The 16,659-nt window shown below is 41.3% G+C and overlaps 1 protein-coding gene across 1 annotated transcript; it reads left to right on the forward strand.

Moving 5' to 3' along the window:
- Positions 1-7,875: 7,875 nt before the first annotated feature.
- LOC147895659 (pentatricopeptide repeat-containing protein At2g13600-like) lies at positions 7,876-10,578 on the forward strand. Its single transcript, XM_087382802.1, has one exon. It carries the CDS (start codon positions 7,948-7,950, stop codon positions 10,576-10,578), a length of 2,631 nt encoding a protein of 876 aa, XP_087238928.1. The 5' UTR covers positions 7,876-7,947.
- Positions 10,579-16,659: the final 6,081 nt, after the last annotated feature.

Consider the following 16,659-nt stretch of genomic DNA (forward strand, 5'->3'; position numbering starts at 1 on the left):
GTGTGTTTGGCTGCGAGGCTTATGCTCATGGTTCCCGATCGAGGAGGTGTATCTTCCTTGGATATAGTGACTATGTTTGGACCAGCCCAGGACTATGGATAGCAGGAGAGTGGTGTTCCACGAGGGTGTAAGTGCACTGATACCTCCGAATTCTATGCAGGGACAGCCCATATCCCTTGGAGTGGGAGGTTTTTCCCACGGTGAGCAGGTTATAAAGTTGGGACAGCCACGATTACTTCTTGATTTTGGTCAGAGACGGTCAGATGTCTCTAGTATTCCACAGGTTTATACTCCTATGGAGATTGTTGATGCATCTTCTATGGACAGTTACAGTTTACTCCCAGGATGCGGAGTGCCTCTTGCAGATGAGGATGAGGCTATGCATGGTGAGGAGGATACCTTGGCTAATGATGCCCGGTATGATCCATTGGCTGGTTATGCCAGGATAGATGTGGTTTCTGCAGTTATTGACTCGGGTCATATTGCGCATGGGCAGGAATCATTGATATGTTTACTTCGTAAGTGCCTCCATGGCCAGAAGCAATCCCCTCGAGCTTGGCTTCATAGGTTTGATACCGTTATGAGAGCTCAGGATGTGATGCGCAGTGAGACAGGTTATGGTCTCAGTATTCAGGAGGTCGCTATCCTTCTGAGGTTACTGCCATATGGTTCCTTATGGACAGGGATGCTTTGCAGTGGGAGCTGCATGGTCTTGATGATGTTTGTCAGATCCTTGGTTGTTTCAGTATGGAGAGGGGGAAGTTACTGGGTACTCCATTGCCTGTATTGGCTCCATACTTGAAACACAGTAGGTTTGACGATCACAGATCAGTTGAGCAGCAAGTTATGGTTGATATGGCAGCCATAGTACTTCATGCATCCATGACTGTGTTGAGACTTGGTTCTCACATGTTTGCCATTGGGGCTACACTTCCAGTTCTTGCTTCCGTTGCAGTGGGAGTTGGTAGCATGATTATGGTAGATTTTGGCAGTAGGGAAGCGGTTGTGGACATCAGGTCCTTATGCTTCCAGGAGTAGCATGCAGGTGATGCAGGTTGGGTAGACCAGCAGAGGTCTATTGTAGGTTATGTGCTTATGGTCACAGGTGGTACAGAGACATTTTCTCTGCACAGTGATAGTTCGAGTGCTATGGACTTAGCACAGGAGCACGTGGTGGTGAGAGTTCACTCTCCGAGTGAGATCTGGCATGAGATCTTGGTTGACAGGCATCTACAGCTTGTCATTTTCTATCCTGCAAACCTGATGTCTGCACATTGTAAAGTGCCGATGGGCATAGGATGACGGTCTGGTCATCTTGTTTTTCAGCCTATGGCTGATTGTATTATATGTGTACTATACTCCCTTAAAGGCACACTGCCTTTAAGTGGGAGGTTGTTGGGGTAAAGGGCAGTGTGCCCACCCACTTGTACAGTGCCCATGTATACTCATATATATATGATAGAGGAATAAGCTGGAGTAGCTTTTGCTCCACCACTTTTGGTGTCTCCTATCCCTTTGTGTGTGCTCTCCTCTCTCACAGCCATATGGTATTGAATGGATATATCCAAAGAAGGAATTTGTACATAAGTTGTGTAGGAAATTGAGTGGCCCCATCTCAAGGGGTCCACTAAGAAATAAGTGAAATAGCATGTACAATCACCAGAAGGGGTTTTCAATTTACAAAAATACCTATGTAAGATCAAGGTATTTATATTGGGCCCTTGAACACATGTGTTTTGTAGAGTTTTTACAGAGTGAGTCCCCCAAGAGTACAATACACAATAGTTATGCCTATCAAGCAAATACCTATGTAAGGTTCGGGTATTTAAATTGGGCCCCAGAATGCATGTATTTTTTATAGAGTGACTCCCCCAAGTGTACAGTACACAAAAGTTGTGCTTATTAAGTAGCCAAAGGTTAGAGACTTCGTCAACATATAATTGTGTTAGGACCCATAGTCAGTCATTAGGCCTTTATTGGCTAAGTACATGTGACCTTGTTGACTCACATATAGGTAACCTTGGGAAGTTGGGAAGACCAAGGTTATGGTCTCCAACACCTCAACAACAATGGTGCATCGACTCAGCTTCACCTATCATGGCGAGCCAGTGGAGATAGTGCAGTCCTACACATATCTGGGAGCATTCTTCACAGAACCCATTTTCAGGATGACCCATTGATGTAAGCCCTCAGTTCCACACAAGATAGTATAGGCAGAGTTTGCTACGACACCTCTCCAGGTTGATGCCATCTTTTAGACAGTGACATTCATACATAGAGTCTGGGGCTTGCGCCTCATTGGAGACGTTCAAGGCTGGCCCTGGAGTCATCCAGACGACTAGCAGAGGGTGGGAAAAATACATGGTATCCATATGGAAAGACTCCCCCCTTTTAGTACAGCATGGATTCGCTTTTGAGTCGATCCCACAAGATGAGAGTACCAGAGGAGGAATATATAATTAGGCCACAATATCTTGAGGACAGAGGAGTCTCATATGCATTGAGGATTGCCATTGGACAGATGCGGGTTTTGTCCCATCAGTTGAGGATTGAGGCGAGGAGAGCTACAGGGATACCCCTAGTGTACATAGCTCTCTCACACACACACACACGCACGTGCGCGCGTGCGCGCACACACGCACATGCACACACACACACACACATGCGCACACACACACACACACACACACACACACACAAATGTCCTTCTTGTTCAGAGAAACTCTCATATTATTGTGCCAAAACAATGTCACTATAGCAATGAACTCCTCACTTAGTCTATCTTTCCTTTCGTGTGTTCTTTGAATGCCCATAGGCTTCTCACATTGGATTCCATTGCTTCCATTAGCTAGAGTCACATTGCTCCTTCTAATTGACAAAAACTTTGATGTTATATGCCCAATACATTTTGTTTTTGTTTCAAAGGAAAACAAGTAGTGAGTGTAGTCATAGGGCATGGAACTCTCAAGGCATTGGTAGAGAATTGCCTCGATGAATCCTCGAGTGTAAGGAAGACATAACCCTAGTAGTCACTTTAATTAATTGATAGTGTTGCTTAGAATGCTCCCACTTGAAAACACATCTCATGTTCTTTTCCTCTGAAAGAAACACTCAAATGTGTGCATCTTTGTCTTTGAGGCTTGTTACTCTATAAAAATGCATCTTCCTAGCATTTTTTCTTCCTCTGCAAATGTGTCTTCCATTGCTGATTTGGATATTGTACCATCTGTATCCTTCCTATTTGACCTCCTCCTTGTACCTTGATTGAGTTTTTCAACTTTCCTATTTGTAGCATGATTGGTTCTTTTGCAATCCATGATGAGCTATAGCGTACGATAATATTCTACCATAAGATGCCTTGTTTTAAATAAACTAAACTAAGAATAGAGACCAGGTAACTTATGAAGAGAGCACACATTCGAGATGAAGATTCCTCTGAATAAACAACCTCCCCAATTGTTGTGCCAAATCCAAATCAAAGTGCACATCATGGCATGGGGTAAGTAATAGGAGCATGCAGAGGGGGAAGGCAAGTCACAAAAGCACAGAGGGGAGTGCACTACAGAATTGAAGTGTGTGCTAGCAGGGGAAAGCAATCAGAGCGTGGAGACTAGGGAATAGGCGAAGAAGGACAAAAGAAGCAGTACTATTTGTAATTCCAGAGCATGAGACATGAAATTTTAAAGCCAACATAGAAGTGTGAAGCTTTGATAAAATAGATGGTCATGGTTTGCCTCCTTCAGCATACACATCACCAAATTGGACTTCGCAATGACCCCCAAACAAGCACTCTGAGGTGTTAAATCCTATAAAAAATAAAGTGGAAAAATCGCATGCTAGCAGGTTTGGATCTACAAATTATGAAAGGCAAACTTCTTTGACATGCTCAATGGGTCTCATTGCAAGGAGTTGCATGGAAAAGAAAGCAATGTGCAATGAAAAATAATGTCCTATGGGTTGACATATTCTATGGACCCCATACAATGCTATGAGGCCTAAAATCTTAGAAAAATCAAAAGGAAAATGGCATGCTAGTGGGTTTGATGCCATAGATTATGAAAGGTAGACTTCTTTAACATGTTGTATAGGCCCCATTGTAAGGAAATGCATGGCAAAGGAAAAAGTGCAAAATGAAAAGTAGTGCTGATTTATTCAAAGACAATTGCACATCTTTAATTGGAAATTTCGTATGATGTTCATTTTAGGGTGAATCAAGCTTTGAATATCACCAAAGATCAATTTTCTAAGACCACCCTGTAGTAGCTCCATATGTGTGTGGAAACAATTTTTCAAATCTTTCTAGTTGCAAACAAAACTAAAAAAAGTTATGGATGCCCTTGAATGTGTAGGTGCAACTCTTGTGCAATGGGAGTGCAACATTGCACACTAACTTAACCATTTTGAATGTTTTCAAGTAGTTGTCTCCTTTAGTTGTTGTGAGAACGATCGAGTAAATGCGCTTTTGAATGAACACTTGTGCTTGCATGTACGTGCACAATGGCCTTTTAATGTTTTGGAATTATTATATCTTATTTTAGTCTAGGATACACATTTCACATGCATAATTAACATTTGCAATGGTTTAAGGATCTCATTCAAGAAGACAATTTTGTTGTAAATTTGTCTAATATTCAAGCTAGAATGTGTACATTAGTTTAGACACCAAGTTTATCAAACTCCATGGAGCACAGGGAGCAATGTATAAGTTATGGATCGAGCAAGCTATCTATGTGTAATATATTTGGCTTTCATTTAATCATGCTTGGGTCCCTTCAATGCTTGGTCACTTGAGCTTAACAATGAGCAGTAACTAGTTGTTTAACACTGATTATTATAGCAAAATTTCCCTCATGATGAAGAGAATTACAAGGCATAGATATTCTTCCTGCATTATGAAGGATACAATCTTTGCATAGGTAATGAACCTGCCTCTTGTACAAGACATATGAGAAAAACTAGCAACTATCTACGAGGTGAAGTCAACTAAATGGTCATGAAATCTGTGGACCTTGGTGAATAGGCTAAAATTGAGGGCATAATTGGCAAGAATGAGAATGAAAGAATTGAACCTAACATAAAACATCTAACAAAGACAAATACTCTTAGGGACAAAATTATAAAATGATTGATAAAGATGAATTTGTGGAGAAGAACTTGATGAGCATACCCATATCATTTGAGAAGATAAAGGTCATAGTAATTGCTAGAGAGAGTATTACACTCATGTACTTTTGTTTTAGGAAGAAGCGAAATGGACTTGATGGAGGGGGGATGGAGGCAATAAAGCATGACCCCTAATGTTAAAGAAAAAAACTCAATGAGCAAACCCAAAAAGTTTTATAGTCACACAATCATGGGCATAATCATCCCCAAGGCCATGGTAGTCAACATTATGCAAATCAACATGACAAGGGAAATCCAAACAAAAGAAGCCAGAAAAGGGACATTGCCAAAGATTGTAGGCCAAATCCGAAAGGGATTCAACAAGGCTTTAAATTAAAAAGCACTATGTAGATGTTGCTAACACAAAGGTTCAATTCAATGAGAGAAACCTAAGACAAGTGGTTGTAGATCACTTTAGGCTATTTGGTAGTAACCGTGAACAATAGTCAAATTCAAAATGAGTTGATTGTGGAGGTAACTCATCTAGAATAATCATCTACAACCATGCTAATGACATGATGGCATGTCTAATTTGGACATTTTGTACATTGATTCAAGAGAATTTGTGCACATGGGATTCAAAAAAGACCTAGAAAAGGTTGGTTCAAAGCAATCAAGTTGTTGCATAACCCTCATATATCTATCTGCTTGATGACAATAAGGAGTCATTGAAAGCATTAGAGATACAGAAGGAAATCTTATTGATTTATCATAGTGAAGTGATATGAGAGTGATATATGTACCAACACTAGCCAATAATTTAATATTAACATCAACAATCACTGACAAGGTATTGTTTGACAATAAGAAATGCATAATGTTCAATTAGTTTAGAATTATTGCAAATGGTGTGAGAGATAATAAACTATACGATTGAGTAGTGGTGCAATTTGGTAGAATGACATGCATAATTGGTGATAGAGAAGAAAATTTATGTGATCTAAGGATCAAACACTTAGATTACCAATCTTTTAGGTCATGGAGAAGGAGAATCTGATTCACAATTTGTGTAGGATCAATAAGCCAAAATTCTGCAGAGGATGTGTATATGGAAAGCATGTCCTACCAAAAGGACTCCAAATATCTTGTCCAGTAGCATATGCCCATACCATCAAGCTATCACCTTTGAAGAAATACCAAGAGACATCAAATGTCGTAGAAATGATCCAACAGCTAGAAACTATTGAAACAAAGAGCTCAAAGAATTTTATGATGCACTTGAACAAATAAGTGATGGTACAAAGGAGATGTATGAAGAACAAGAAAGTTTGGATGTATCTCTAGGCCAGCAACAATCTAAGACATTGAAATTGAGTGAAGAAACACAAAGTTCTCCTTAGAAGAAAAAGGTCGATTAGTTTGCATGAACGTCGAAACCTCAACCTAGATGGTTAGACAAGCGGTGGAAGAAGCAAAAGCCTTTTCCAAGGACAAGCCAAGACATCAATGTCTATGCTATCTTTTTTCAAATGTCAAAGAGCCAAAGAGGCAACTAGCTCAAAACATTGGGATTCAAGCAATGGAGGAAGATATGAATGTATTATGAACAACAAGTCATGGGAGCTTGTGGAACCACCTTCAAGCAAAAGTATTGTTGGTTTTAGATGGGTTCGTTAAAATCAAACTCAAGGAATATGGTACAATATAAGATGAAAAACAATGCTAGTTGCAAAGGTTACTCTTAATACAAAGGAATAGATTTCAATGAAAATTTTGCACTATTGATCAGTATGAATTAGACAATCAGATTACTACCATTACTAGCATGCATTCTAGACTTCTATGTTGAGATAGATGTCAAGGCATCTTTTCTCAATGGATATTTATAAGAAGAGGTTTCCATGCAACAACCATAAAATTTTGAGGTTCATAGAGGGACCCTCATACAGTTTAGCTCAATGAAACTTAGTACATGACAGTCTTGAAATTTGAAGACCTAGCTAAACAGTTTTGAAGGCCTAAAATTTCAAAGTTGGCCTCCAAACGTAGTCCTAACACAAAATTGGAATTCCATGATATTATTTTGAAGTTTTCCTACCCTTTAAGGCATCAAACCCATTTTTCTATTATTACAAAAATCAATTAGCAGTAGGTAGAGGCATCTTTTTTCTATGGTGTTGATCATCAAAGGCAATGCGTAATGAGTTTTTTAATTGATGGAACAAGCAGATCTACTAGCTAGTCTAAATAGGGGTGGCATTTCTTATATCGAAGCGGTGGTTTTGTTTCACAAGCACTAGAACCGCATGGAAAAGCTGAAGCTTCATCCGTTTCAAAAGAGAAAGTGCTTGCAGATAGCTGTGAATTGTCTTCGTGCATGTATGGTTTTGAATCACCAAGTAATACGTCGAACATTTGAAGTGGAGAAGAGCTTTTTTTGCCACCCAAAGCTACGATCAACTAGGATGTTAGAAGCTTTGACAAATAGAAAGGTAGTAGGCAGTCAATTCAACAATGGTCACTTGAAGATGGTTGAACAGCCCACGAGAGATCAGAAGCGCGAAAGTCGAGGCTTGAGGCAAATTTACAATAGTATTTGGTCAACTAACCACTTAATTCAGATTCTTTAAAGTGTACATATGTGGAAGTATATACATAATAAATTTTTTTTGAAGGGGTTTGAGATTTCACTTTGAGTTTTATTTGCAAGCCAAAGTTTATCCTCTAGTTAAAAGTAAAATTTTGATGATTGTGGAATCATAGGTTAGCAAGCCTGAAGGCATTCAGTTGGGCTAGGCGTGCTCAGCTGTGGACACGCACAGCCTGCACCTCTTAACAACATGGATGGCCCGAAACCAATGTGGGTTTTGGGCATCTTCGAGGAACCGGACACCGCAGGTGCCCACAAATCGTGCCAAACTTCACAATCCGCCTGCTTCAACCATAACATTTGGACACCTCAAAGCTGCCAGAAAACAATCGCGAAAATCATCCAAGAACGACGCAGAACAGACTGGGAAATGTTTGACTCGGCCATACATATCTGCCAAACACGGTACCCTTGCCAGCCGAAACGGAGCGCTTGGCTTGGATCATCTGCTGGCCGAAACAACGGATTTTGGCACCTTAACGTCCCTTTTGAAGCGTTGTAGTAAAGCCAAGGCGCTCTCCGATGGTCAACGTGTTCATGCGCACGTTAGGAAATATGGATACGATCGCAGCACATTTATGGGGAATTCTCTTCTGGAAATGTATGGACACTGCGGGAGTGTCAAAGATGCACAAGCTGTGTTTGACAGAATGTGTAAACCCAATTTGTTTTCATGGAATATACTTATAAAAGCTTACGGTCAGAATGGGAGTTTGGAAGGTGCAAGCAGCATATTCGGTAGAATGCCTCATCGTGATGTTGTCTCATGGACAGCCATGATCTCAGTGTATGTTCAAAATGGGCGTGGCAAGGAGGCTCTTGATATCTTTTGCAGAATGCAACTTGAAGGCTTCAAGCCAAATAGAATTACTTTCATATGCGCTCTTGATGCATGCACGAGCCTTTTAGCTCTAGAAGAGGGCCTTGATATCCACACTGCCATTGTTAATAATGGTCACGAGCAAGATGTGGTGATAGGGACCGCCCTTATCAATATGTTTGGCAAGTGCGGGAGCCTGAGCAATGCAAGTAGTGTTTTTTGTGAAATGCCTCATCGGGATGTTGTCAGTTGGAATGCCATGATTGGGATATTTGCACAGAATGGGCTTGGAAAAGAGGCTCTTGACCTCTTCTATCAGATGCAGCTTCAGGGGTTTACACCAAACAAGGTTACTTTTGTCTGCACTCTCGAGGCATGTGTCAACCTTGCAGTCTTAGAAGAGGGGCAGGAGATCCATGCCGCTATTTCTGACAGTGGCTATGAGCGTGATGTGGTGGTGGGGAACACCCTCATAAACATGTATGGCAAGTGCAGGAGTCTTATTGATGCAGTAAGTGTGTTTGACAAAATGCCTCATCATGACATCGTGTCTTGGAATGCAATTATTGGAGCATTTGCTCAGAATGAGCGTGGCAAAGAGGCCCTAGATGTCTTTTGGCAGATGCAGCTCCAAGGAATCAAACCCGATAAAATCACCTTTTTGAGTGCTCTTGAAGCATGCACCAGCATAGCATCGTTAGAAGAGGGCTGGGTGGTCCATGCTGCTATCGTTGAGGCAGGATTGGAGCGAGATGTTGTCATAGGGACTGCACTTATTGACATGTATAGTAGTTGTGGAAGGCTGTGTGATGTAAGGAGAATATTTAGCAGCATGCTTCATCGGGATGCTATTGTCTGGACTGCTGTTATAGCAGGGTTTGTTCAAAATGGAAATGGGAAGGAGGCTCTCAATTTCTTCAAGCAGATGCAGCTTGATGGTGTCAAGCCTGACAAGATTACTTTTGTTTGTGCTCTTGATGCATGTGCCAGCCTAGTAGACCTTGAAGAAGGGCAGGGCCTTCATGCTGCCATTGTTTATGGTGGATTTCAGCAAGATGTCGAAGTCGGGAATGCTCTCATCAATATGTATGGGAAATGTGGTAGTCTGTTCGATGCAAGGAGTGTGTTTTGCAGAATGCCTCATCGTGATGCTTTTTCTTGGACTGCCATGATTGCAGCATTTGCCAAATATGGAGAGGGGGAGGAGTCGTTAGATCTTTATCACTGGATGCAGGTTGAAGGGGTGACTCCCGACAACATCATTTTTGTGTGTGCTCTTGAGGCATGTGCAAGCCTTGCTGCCCTTCAAAAGGGGCAGGAGATCCATGCGTCCATTATCATTGATGCAGGGTGTGAGGGAGATGCATTAGTGGGCAATGCTCTTGTCAATCTCTATGGCAAGTGCGGCTGTGTGGATGATGCAAGAAGGGTATTTTGTGGGATATGCCACCAGGATGTTGTTTCATGGACAACCATGATTGCTGTGCTTGCCCAAAATGGGCATGGCCAGGAGGCATTGGGTCTTTTTTATCGGATGCAGAAAGAAGGAATCAAGCCAGACAAGATCACATTTATCTGTGTTCTGACTGCTTGCAGTCATATTGGACGAGTTGAGGATGGCAAGCATCACTTCGTCTCTATGAATAGAGACCACTGCATTAAGCCTACAGAAGATCATTATATATGCATGGTTGATCTTCTTGGTCGTGCAGGACACTTGGATGAGGCAGAGGACTTGATTACCAACATACCTGTGGAGAAAGCTGCTATGGCATGGCTATGCTTGCTTGGTGCCTGTAGAATTCATTGTGATGTAGATCGAGGAATGTATGCTGCAGATCATTGTTTTAAGCTGGATTCAAAAAATCCTGCACCATACATTATGTTGTCAAATATTTTTGCCTCTGCTGGCAGGTGGGTTGAATCGATACATATAACAGAAGCTTTGAAAACTTATGTGCTCCTCCCTCAAGCTGAACATGATGATGCCATGATTTTGTTGTAGGAGAAGGATCAACATCGCAATTCGCAGATTGAAGGGACACATGCAGCACTGTAAAGGTCGTCAAGCCGCTGATGGAAGAGGCAGGCTAAGTGCCGAATGATGAAGCATGAAAACAAATGCCAATGCCGTGAGAAGTTTGTGATTGCTTTCAGTCTCATCTTTACACATGACATGTTTCTCCAAACCTTGAAGAAACATTCGGTTGACTCCCATTCTGCCACAAGTTTCTCCAAACTTCTCCAATGAACTCACCTTTTTTTGGGGTGATGTTCCTTTCCATCCTCTTGAACATGGAATGTGTTCTTGCGATGACTACTTGGTTGAAGAGACAACTGATTGTATGATTCATACAATCAGTCATATCCAGTAGTCATCGTCCTGAACATGGAGTGTGTTCTCGTGATGACTACTGGTTGAAGAGATGACTGATTGTTGATTCATATACAATAAATACATAGAACACATGGTGCACTCAATACTTTTTTCTTCGCTCTGCATGCATCAAGTAATTTGGGTAAGTTTTATTAGCTAATTGATGTGTACGTGCTGGTTCTTTGAAACTTGGCCTGTGGAAGCTTTTCAAGTCTCACCGATAGGGGCTGGTTGGTGGCATCTGTACTGAAAACGGAAACATAATTTTCACCCTAGTGTTCTAGTGTACAAATATTGATTTTCCTTAGACTGTCAAATTTGCTTCCAAGCTGTGGGAAAGGGGTTGTTATATGGAGAAAAGCAATGCCTTTTGTGTGGTAAACAAGACCTAGTTTTCTGTGGCTTAAGACCATGTGCACATCAGAATAAGGACATTCAAGGAAAAAACAATCAGTGAATATTTGAATCTAGACAGATCCAGATTTGGGCTGTGGGCAGATGGGATATGTTCTATCAAGAGTCGTAACTTGTCCAAGTATGGTCATGTGCACATCAGAATAAGGACATTCAAGGAAAAAACAATCAGTGAATATCTGAATCTAGACACATCCAGATTTGGGCTGTGGGCAGATGGGATGTGTTCTATCAAGAGTCGTAACTTGTCCAAGTATGGTCATGTAGCTTATCAAATCAGTTGGCAAGAGATTATCTACATAAATAAAGCATTTTTAAACATAAATATTGTCAATACTGCATGATCACTAAATTTAAAGCATGTTATGAAGACATCCATACTTCTAACTTACAATGTACATGGAACAAAAGAATAAAAAAATATTAAGTCGGCACTTAAACATATAACTAGTATGTGTGGGCAGCCTATGAGGTTTTTTAACGAATATTTATAGAAAATCTACCTAGGCATTGTGCACGTAGCTGTATTGTTGTAGCTTGTAATTGAATTGGTCCATAGATTCACATTTCATTCACATTCGATTAGTGATCAAACCATAAGTTTTCATACATTCTTTTTCGTGGACCGTGTAACCACGAACTTGTTTAAACCCTACCTTTTAAGTGTTCTTATTGGAGGAACAAGATGTAACGAATAGAACCATGGACACATGTCACACACCTCAGGGTCCAGTATGGTCCAATTCTCCCTTCAAATGTTAGGGGTAGTGGTTTTATCCTCAGATAACGATGGTAAAAGACTTGCACGTTTTGGGAGCTGAAACGCATTTCAAATATGTACGAAATAAGGAAATATTGGGGAACACATCAATAGGTTAAAGGAGCAAGATGCCCAAAAAGTTATCCATCTTTAAATGGATAGTGTTCTTCAGCCTCACAGACAAGATAAAATACTAATTTAAAGACAGATGACACACCCTGTTAACCATAATGATGACCCTATTATGTAGCACATTGCACATCGTACCCAATACATAACTGAGAAGGCCAATATACTATCTTATCATTCAAATGACTAATCTAAGGATATCTTTTTAAGTAAAGCTGTGGAGAAGACAAGCAAGAGCCAAAAGTACTACATATTGATAGAAGCAAAACTCAAGGAAGACTTATATTTCAAGCAAGGGAGTACAAGTGCTTGTGAGCGCGTGGCACAGAAGGGGATCAAAGAGGACACTTTTTAACAAAAGTGAATACTCTCTGGAAGCCAGTGCTAAAGGGAGTGGAGACAAATGTCGTTAGAGTCTTTGAGATAGGTGTAAGAAAATAATACAGTGTATGTGCTCAACAGATAACAGGATCTCGTATGCAAGAGAGAGAAGCTGATAGTATGGAGAATCAAAAATTTGATTACTATAAAACTGATACAATAGATGGCGTTGCCTCCCAGTCGTGCGCTCCTGTGTGAGAAGCTTCGATGGCGTGCTGGAAACAGTAGAGGACGGAGGCCGGATGCTAAGGAATCAGGGTTGCTGTAGCAGTGATGAATATGGGCTTCATGGGCTTGCTCTTATATAGCCACCATTTGTAGTCGGTTAGACCCAATTGGAAGACCGACCCAGTCCACCCAATGGCCGATTGGAGGTTAATTCCGAAATAGGCCACCGACCACACGTTAGAACCATGGCGCAGAATAGAGCCATCCGGGATCATCTGGGACTCCAAACGGGCTCCACAACCCGAGAGTGGGCTGCCCCGAGAAATGCTCCATCTACCCTCAGTGCGGTCAGTCATGGGATGCCTTCCCGCACTTGCATGTAGCCTAGTTGGCAGTGTGCCAACTCTATTTGAAGCCGTCCAGCCATCAGGCCACACATGGCCCCCATCTGGTGTCCAAACCAGAACCTACCGAATAACCGAGCTACTCAAATGCCTTCTCCTCATATGAGAGGCTTACAAGTAGAGTTAGCTGGTTCCCGCGTAGTTACATAAGAGTGGAGCATTGATATCTAACACCCCCCCTCAATGTCCACCTGCAAGTGAACTTACTTTTTCGACCCAATGCCAAGTCGATGAAGATGCCTCTCCAGTAAGTCTCTTCCACGAGCCTTCGTGAAGATGTCCGCAGCATTCTCTGTAGTCGGACAGTATACCAAGTCGATCTCTCCATCCATGATGAGCTCGCATACAAAGTGATATTGAATCTCAATATGTTTTGTGCGAGCGTGGAACACAGGGTTCTTTGCAATTGCCATGCAACTCTGATTGTCACATGATAACTGCATAGGCTTGTTCTACACTGCACCCATGTCCCCTAAAATCCTCCTCAACCATACTACCTCACAAGAAGCAAAACATGCTGATTCATACTCAACCTCAGTAGAAGAAAGAGCAACTATGGGTTGCTTCTTGCTGACCCATAACACAGCTCCAGATCCAAGTGAGAAACAGTAACCTGTCACGGATTGGATCGCCATTCAGAAAGGCGAATTTTACATCCATCTAAAGCACGGGCCAACTTCCTTGTGCTGCTAAAGCCAAAACACTACGAATTATGGTTAGTCGAGCTATGGGAGCAACAGTATCCTGATAATCAAAACCATGTACCTGTGCAAATCCTTTTGGCACGAGTTGAACCTTGTACTTATCCAACATGCCATCGGACTTGTACTTGGTCTTGTACACCCACTTGGTGCCAATTACCTTGCATTTTGGTGGTCTATCCACAAGGTCCCAAGTGTTGTTCTTCATTATGGAGCCATACTTCGGCTACGGATGCGTCAATTTTACGAGCAAAAACCTATGAGCAGGTTTATCCGAGCGTGTTTTTCAAGAGATTTAAAAAATAGTATTTCTTTAGGAAACATGGTATTTTCACTTTTATTTTATATAGACTAGTCACTCATTCATTTTTACATAACATAAATCTTCTTATTCATAGACATTCATTTGTACCCTTGTTATTACCTCAAAAAAGTGTTGAAAAATAATTCCTTTAAGAAACATCCCTCATAATCAATCTCAATGTAATAATATTATACATAAATAATTACTTATTAAACACATTTATATCATATGGCAATATCTTTCTATTGTTTTTATAGTATTAATAACAAGATATTTATGGACATGTTTTTAAAGAAGTTTAAATTACTATAAACAAGTATTAACTTGGGCTTAAATATCACTTTCATAAAATGCATGTAATATTTGATACTATATATGCAAGATTTTCCAAAATATAATCCCATAGATGTGCTCAAATGGGGTTTTCCGATCAATTTGAGTGGTTGAATGACTATATTTGGACATTGGATGTGAAAGTTATGTCACTTTTAAAAGTGCTGTCCAAGGTAGTTTCGCCAGCGAAACTACCTTGGAAGACTACTTCAAAGGGGTTTCGCTGGCGAAACTACCTTTATGGCTTGCTTCAATGAGTTTTCTTTGGAGAAGCCCTTTCATGAAGATTGGTTGAGAGAGATTTTTCAATGTCACCCCCTATTAAGTAAAAGTCATAAGAAGGATCATAAGGAAACTTTCATGGAGAAGTCTACCCTACATGTGGGTTTCTTCAAAAGCCATCCCATTCTGTTCTCACCATTCCCAAAGATTCATGTAAAGATTTGTGTATAAAATAGGTATTGCTATGATACTTTGCATATTTCTAAGTGAAACTATGTTTACTTCTGATCCATTTTTGCCATATTTTTGCATAGTTGGAAGCTTTTTTTTTCCTTCGCTCGGACGCTCGGAAGATTTTGCTCAGAAAATGCTCGTCCCCCTTCGGCTACATAGCCTCCATCCACCTATCATCACCTTGTGCTTCTTCAAGACACTTGGGTTCTTCAGCACGGATCACCTCTGTCATCAAAGCATAGTTGACCGTGTTCCGCGCCCTTCTTTGCTCCTCTAATCTCTTGGACCGGCGGTGTTCGGATGGTTCCTCCTCAATGGCTGGAGGTTCTCTGCCGTCCAAAAGCTGCTTTACCCACTTCGGGAATGGTTGTTGCTGTTGTGGTTCTGCAGGCTCTTCTTCCTCTTCTATATCTTGAATCCTCCCAAGCACCATTGGGGGAGCTCGATCTGCTATTGGTGGTTGTACTGGATGGATATCCTGGTCCTGGTTGTTTGAGAAGGAAGCATCCTCCTCCAATTGGTAACAGGGTTATAGAGACGGTAACCCTTCGCCTCTTCACTGTAGCCCAAGAAAATACATTTCCCGCTCTTCGATTCCCTTCGATTCCCATTTGGTCCTATTAGCATCAGGGACATGCACAAAACAGTCACATCGAAAAACTCTGAAATGTGCAGCTGAAGGTTTCTTACCAGAAAAGGCTTGCAGTGGAGTCATCCCATTCACAGCCTTCGTGTAGCTACAATTTAGAATGTAAACTGCCATGTTACATGCTTCAGCTCAAAAAGTCTTTGGCAAATCTTTCCCTTTCATCATACTCCTGCCCATTTTGCAGATGACATGTATCTTATGCTCTACTACTCCATTTTGCTGTGGTGTATGTGGCAGGGGTTTCTGCCTCTTAATCCCGTGACTTTTGCAGTAACTTTCGAATTCACTTGATGTGAATTCACCTCCTCTGTCTGATCTCAACTTCTTCACCTTCCTCCGCATTTCTTTTTCGACCATTACATGCCATTCTTTGAACTTACTAAAAGCCTCATCTTTAGTCTTCAGGAAGTATATCCATATCCTTCTACTGTAGTCGTCAATCAGCGTCATGAAGTAGTAGGAACCACCCAAAGCTTTCGTCTCCATCTTTCCGCAGAGGTCCGTGTGAATGAGCTCTAGAGGAGCCTTTGCCCTACGGGCCTCTTTAGGAAAGGGTTGCCGATGTTGCTTGCCCATCATGCAAGCTTCACATACATCAGGCAGATCTGTAATTTCTGATAGGTCTGCAATCATTCCACTTTTATGCATCTCCTTTAAAGAACTAAGGTTTAGATTACCAAACCTCTCATGCCACAGCTTAGTGTTGCTCACATCAGCTCGAGCATTGAAAGCTGAGAGTTCATAGATGTTGTTGCGCCGTGTACCTTTACCAATGACCTTCCCTTGAAGATCCAAAATCTATGCACCATTCTTATCGAAGTGAACTTTGAGGTCCCGATCCGTGATCACAGAAACGGACAACAAGTTCCTCTTGATATCTGGCACATAAAGAACATCGGACAACTGTTTTACAACTCCATCTGACTTGAGAGCAATCGTACCTTTTCCTTTTGCTGCACATTTTGCATCATTGCCAACTACTACCAGTATGTAATGCATTCCCTACCGGA

This window comes from Dipteris shenzhenensis, chromosome 12 (assembly GCF_047967505.1).
Source record: "Dipteris shenzhenensis isolate YYH24624 ecotype China chromosome 12, Dip_SZ_1.0, whole genome shotgun sequence".
In the NCBI taxonomy this organism is placed as follows: Eukaryota; Viridiplantae; Streptophyta; class Polypodiopsida; order Gleicheniales; family Dipteridaceae; genus Dipteris; species Dipteris shenzhenensis.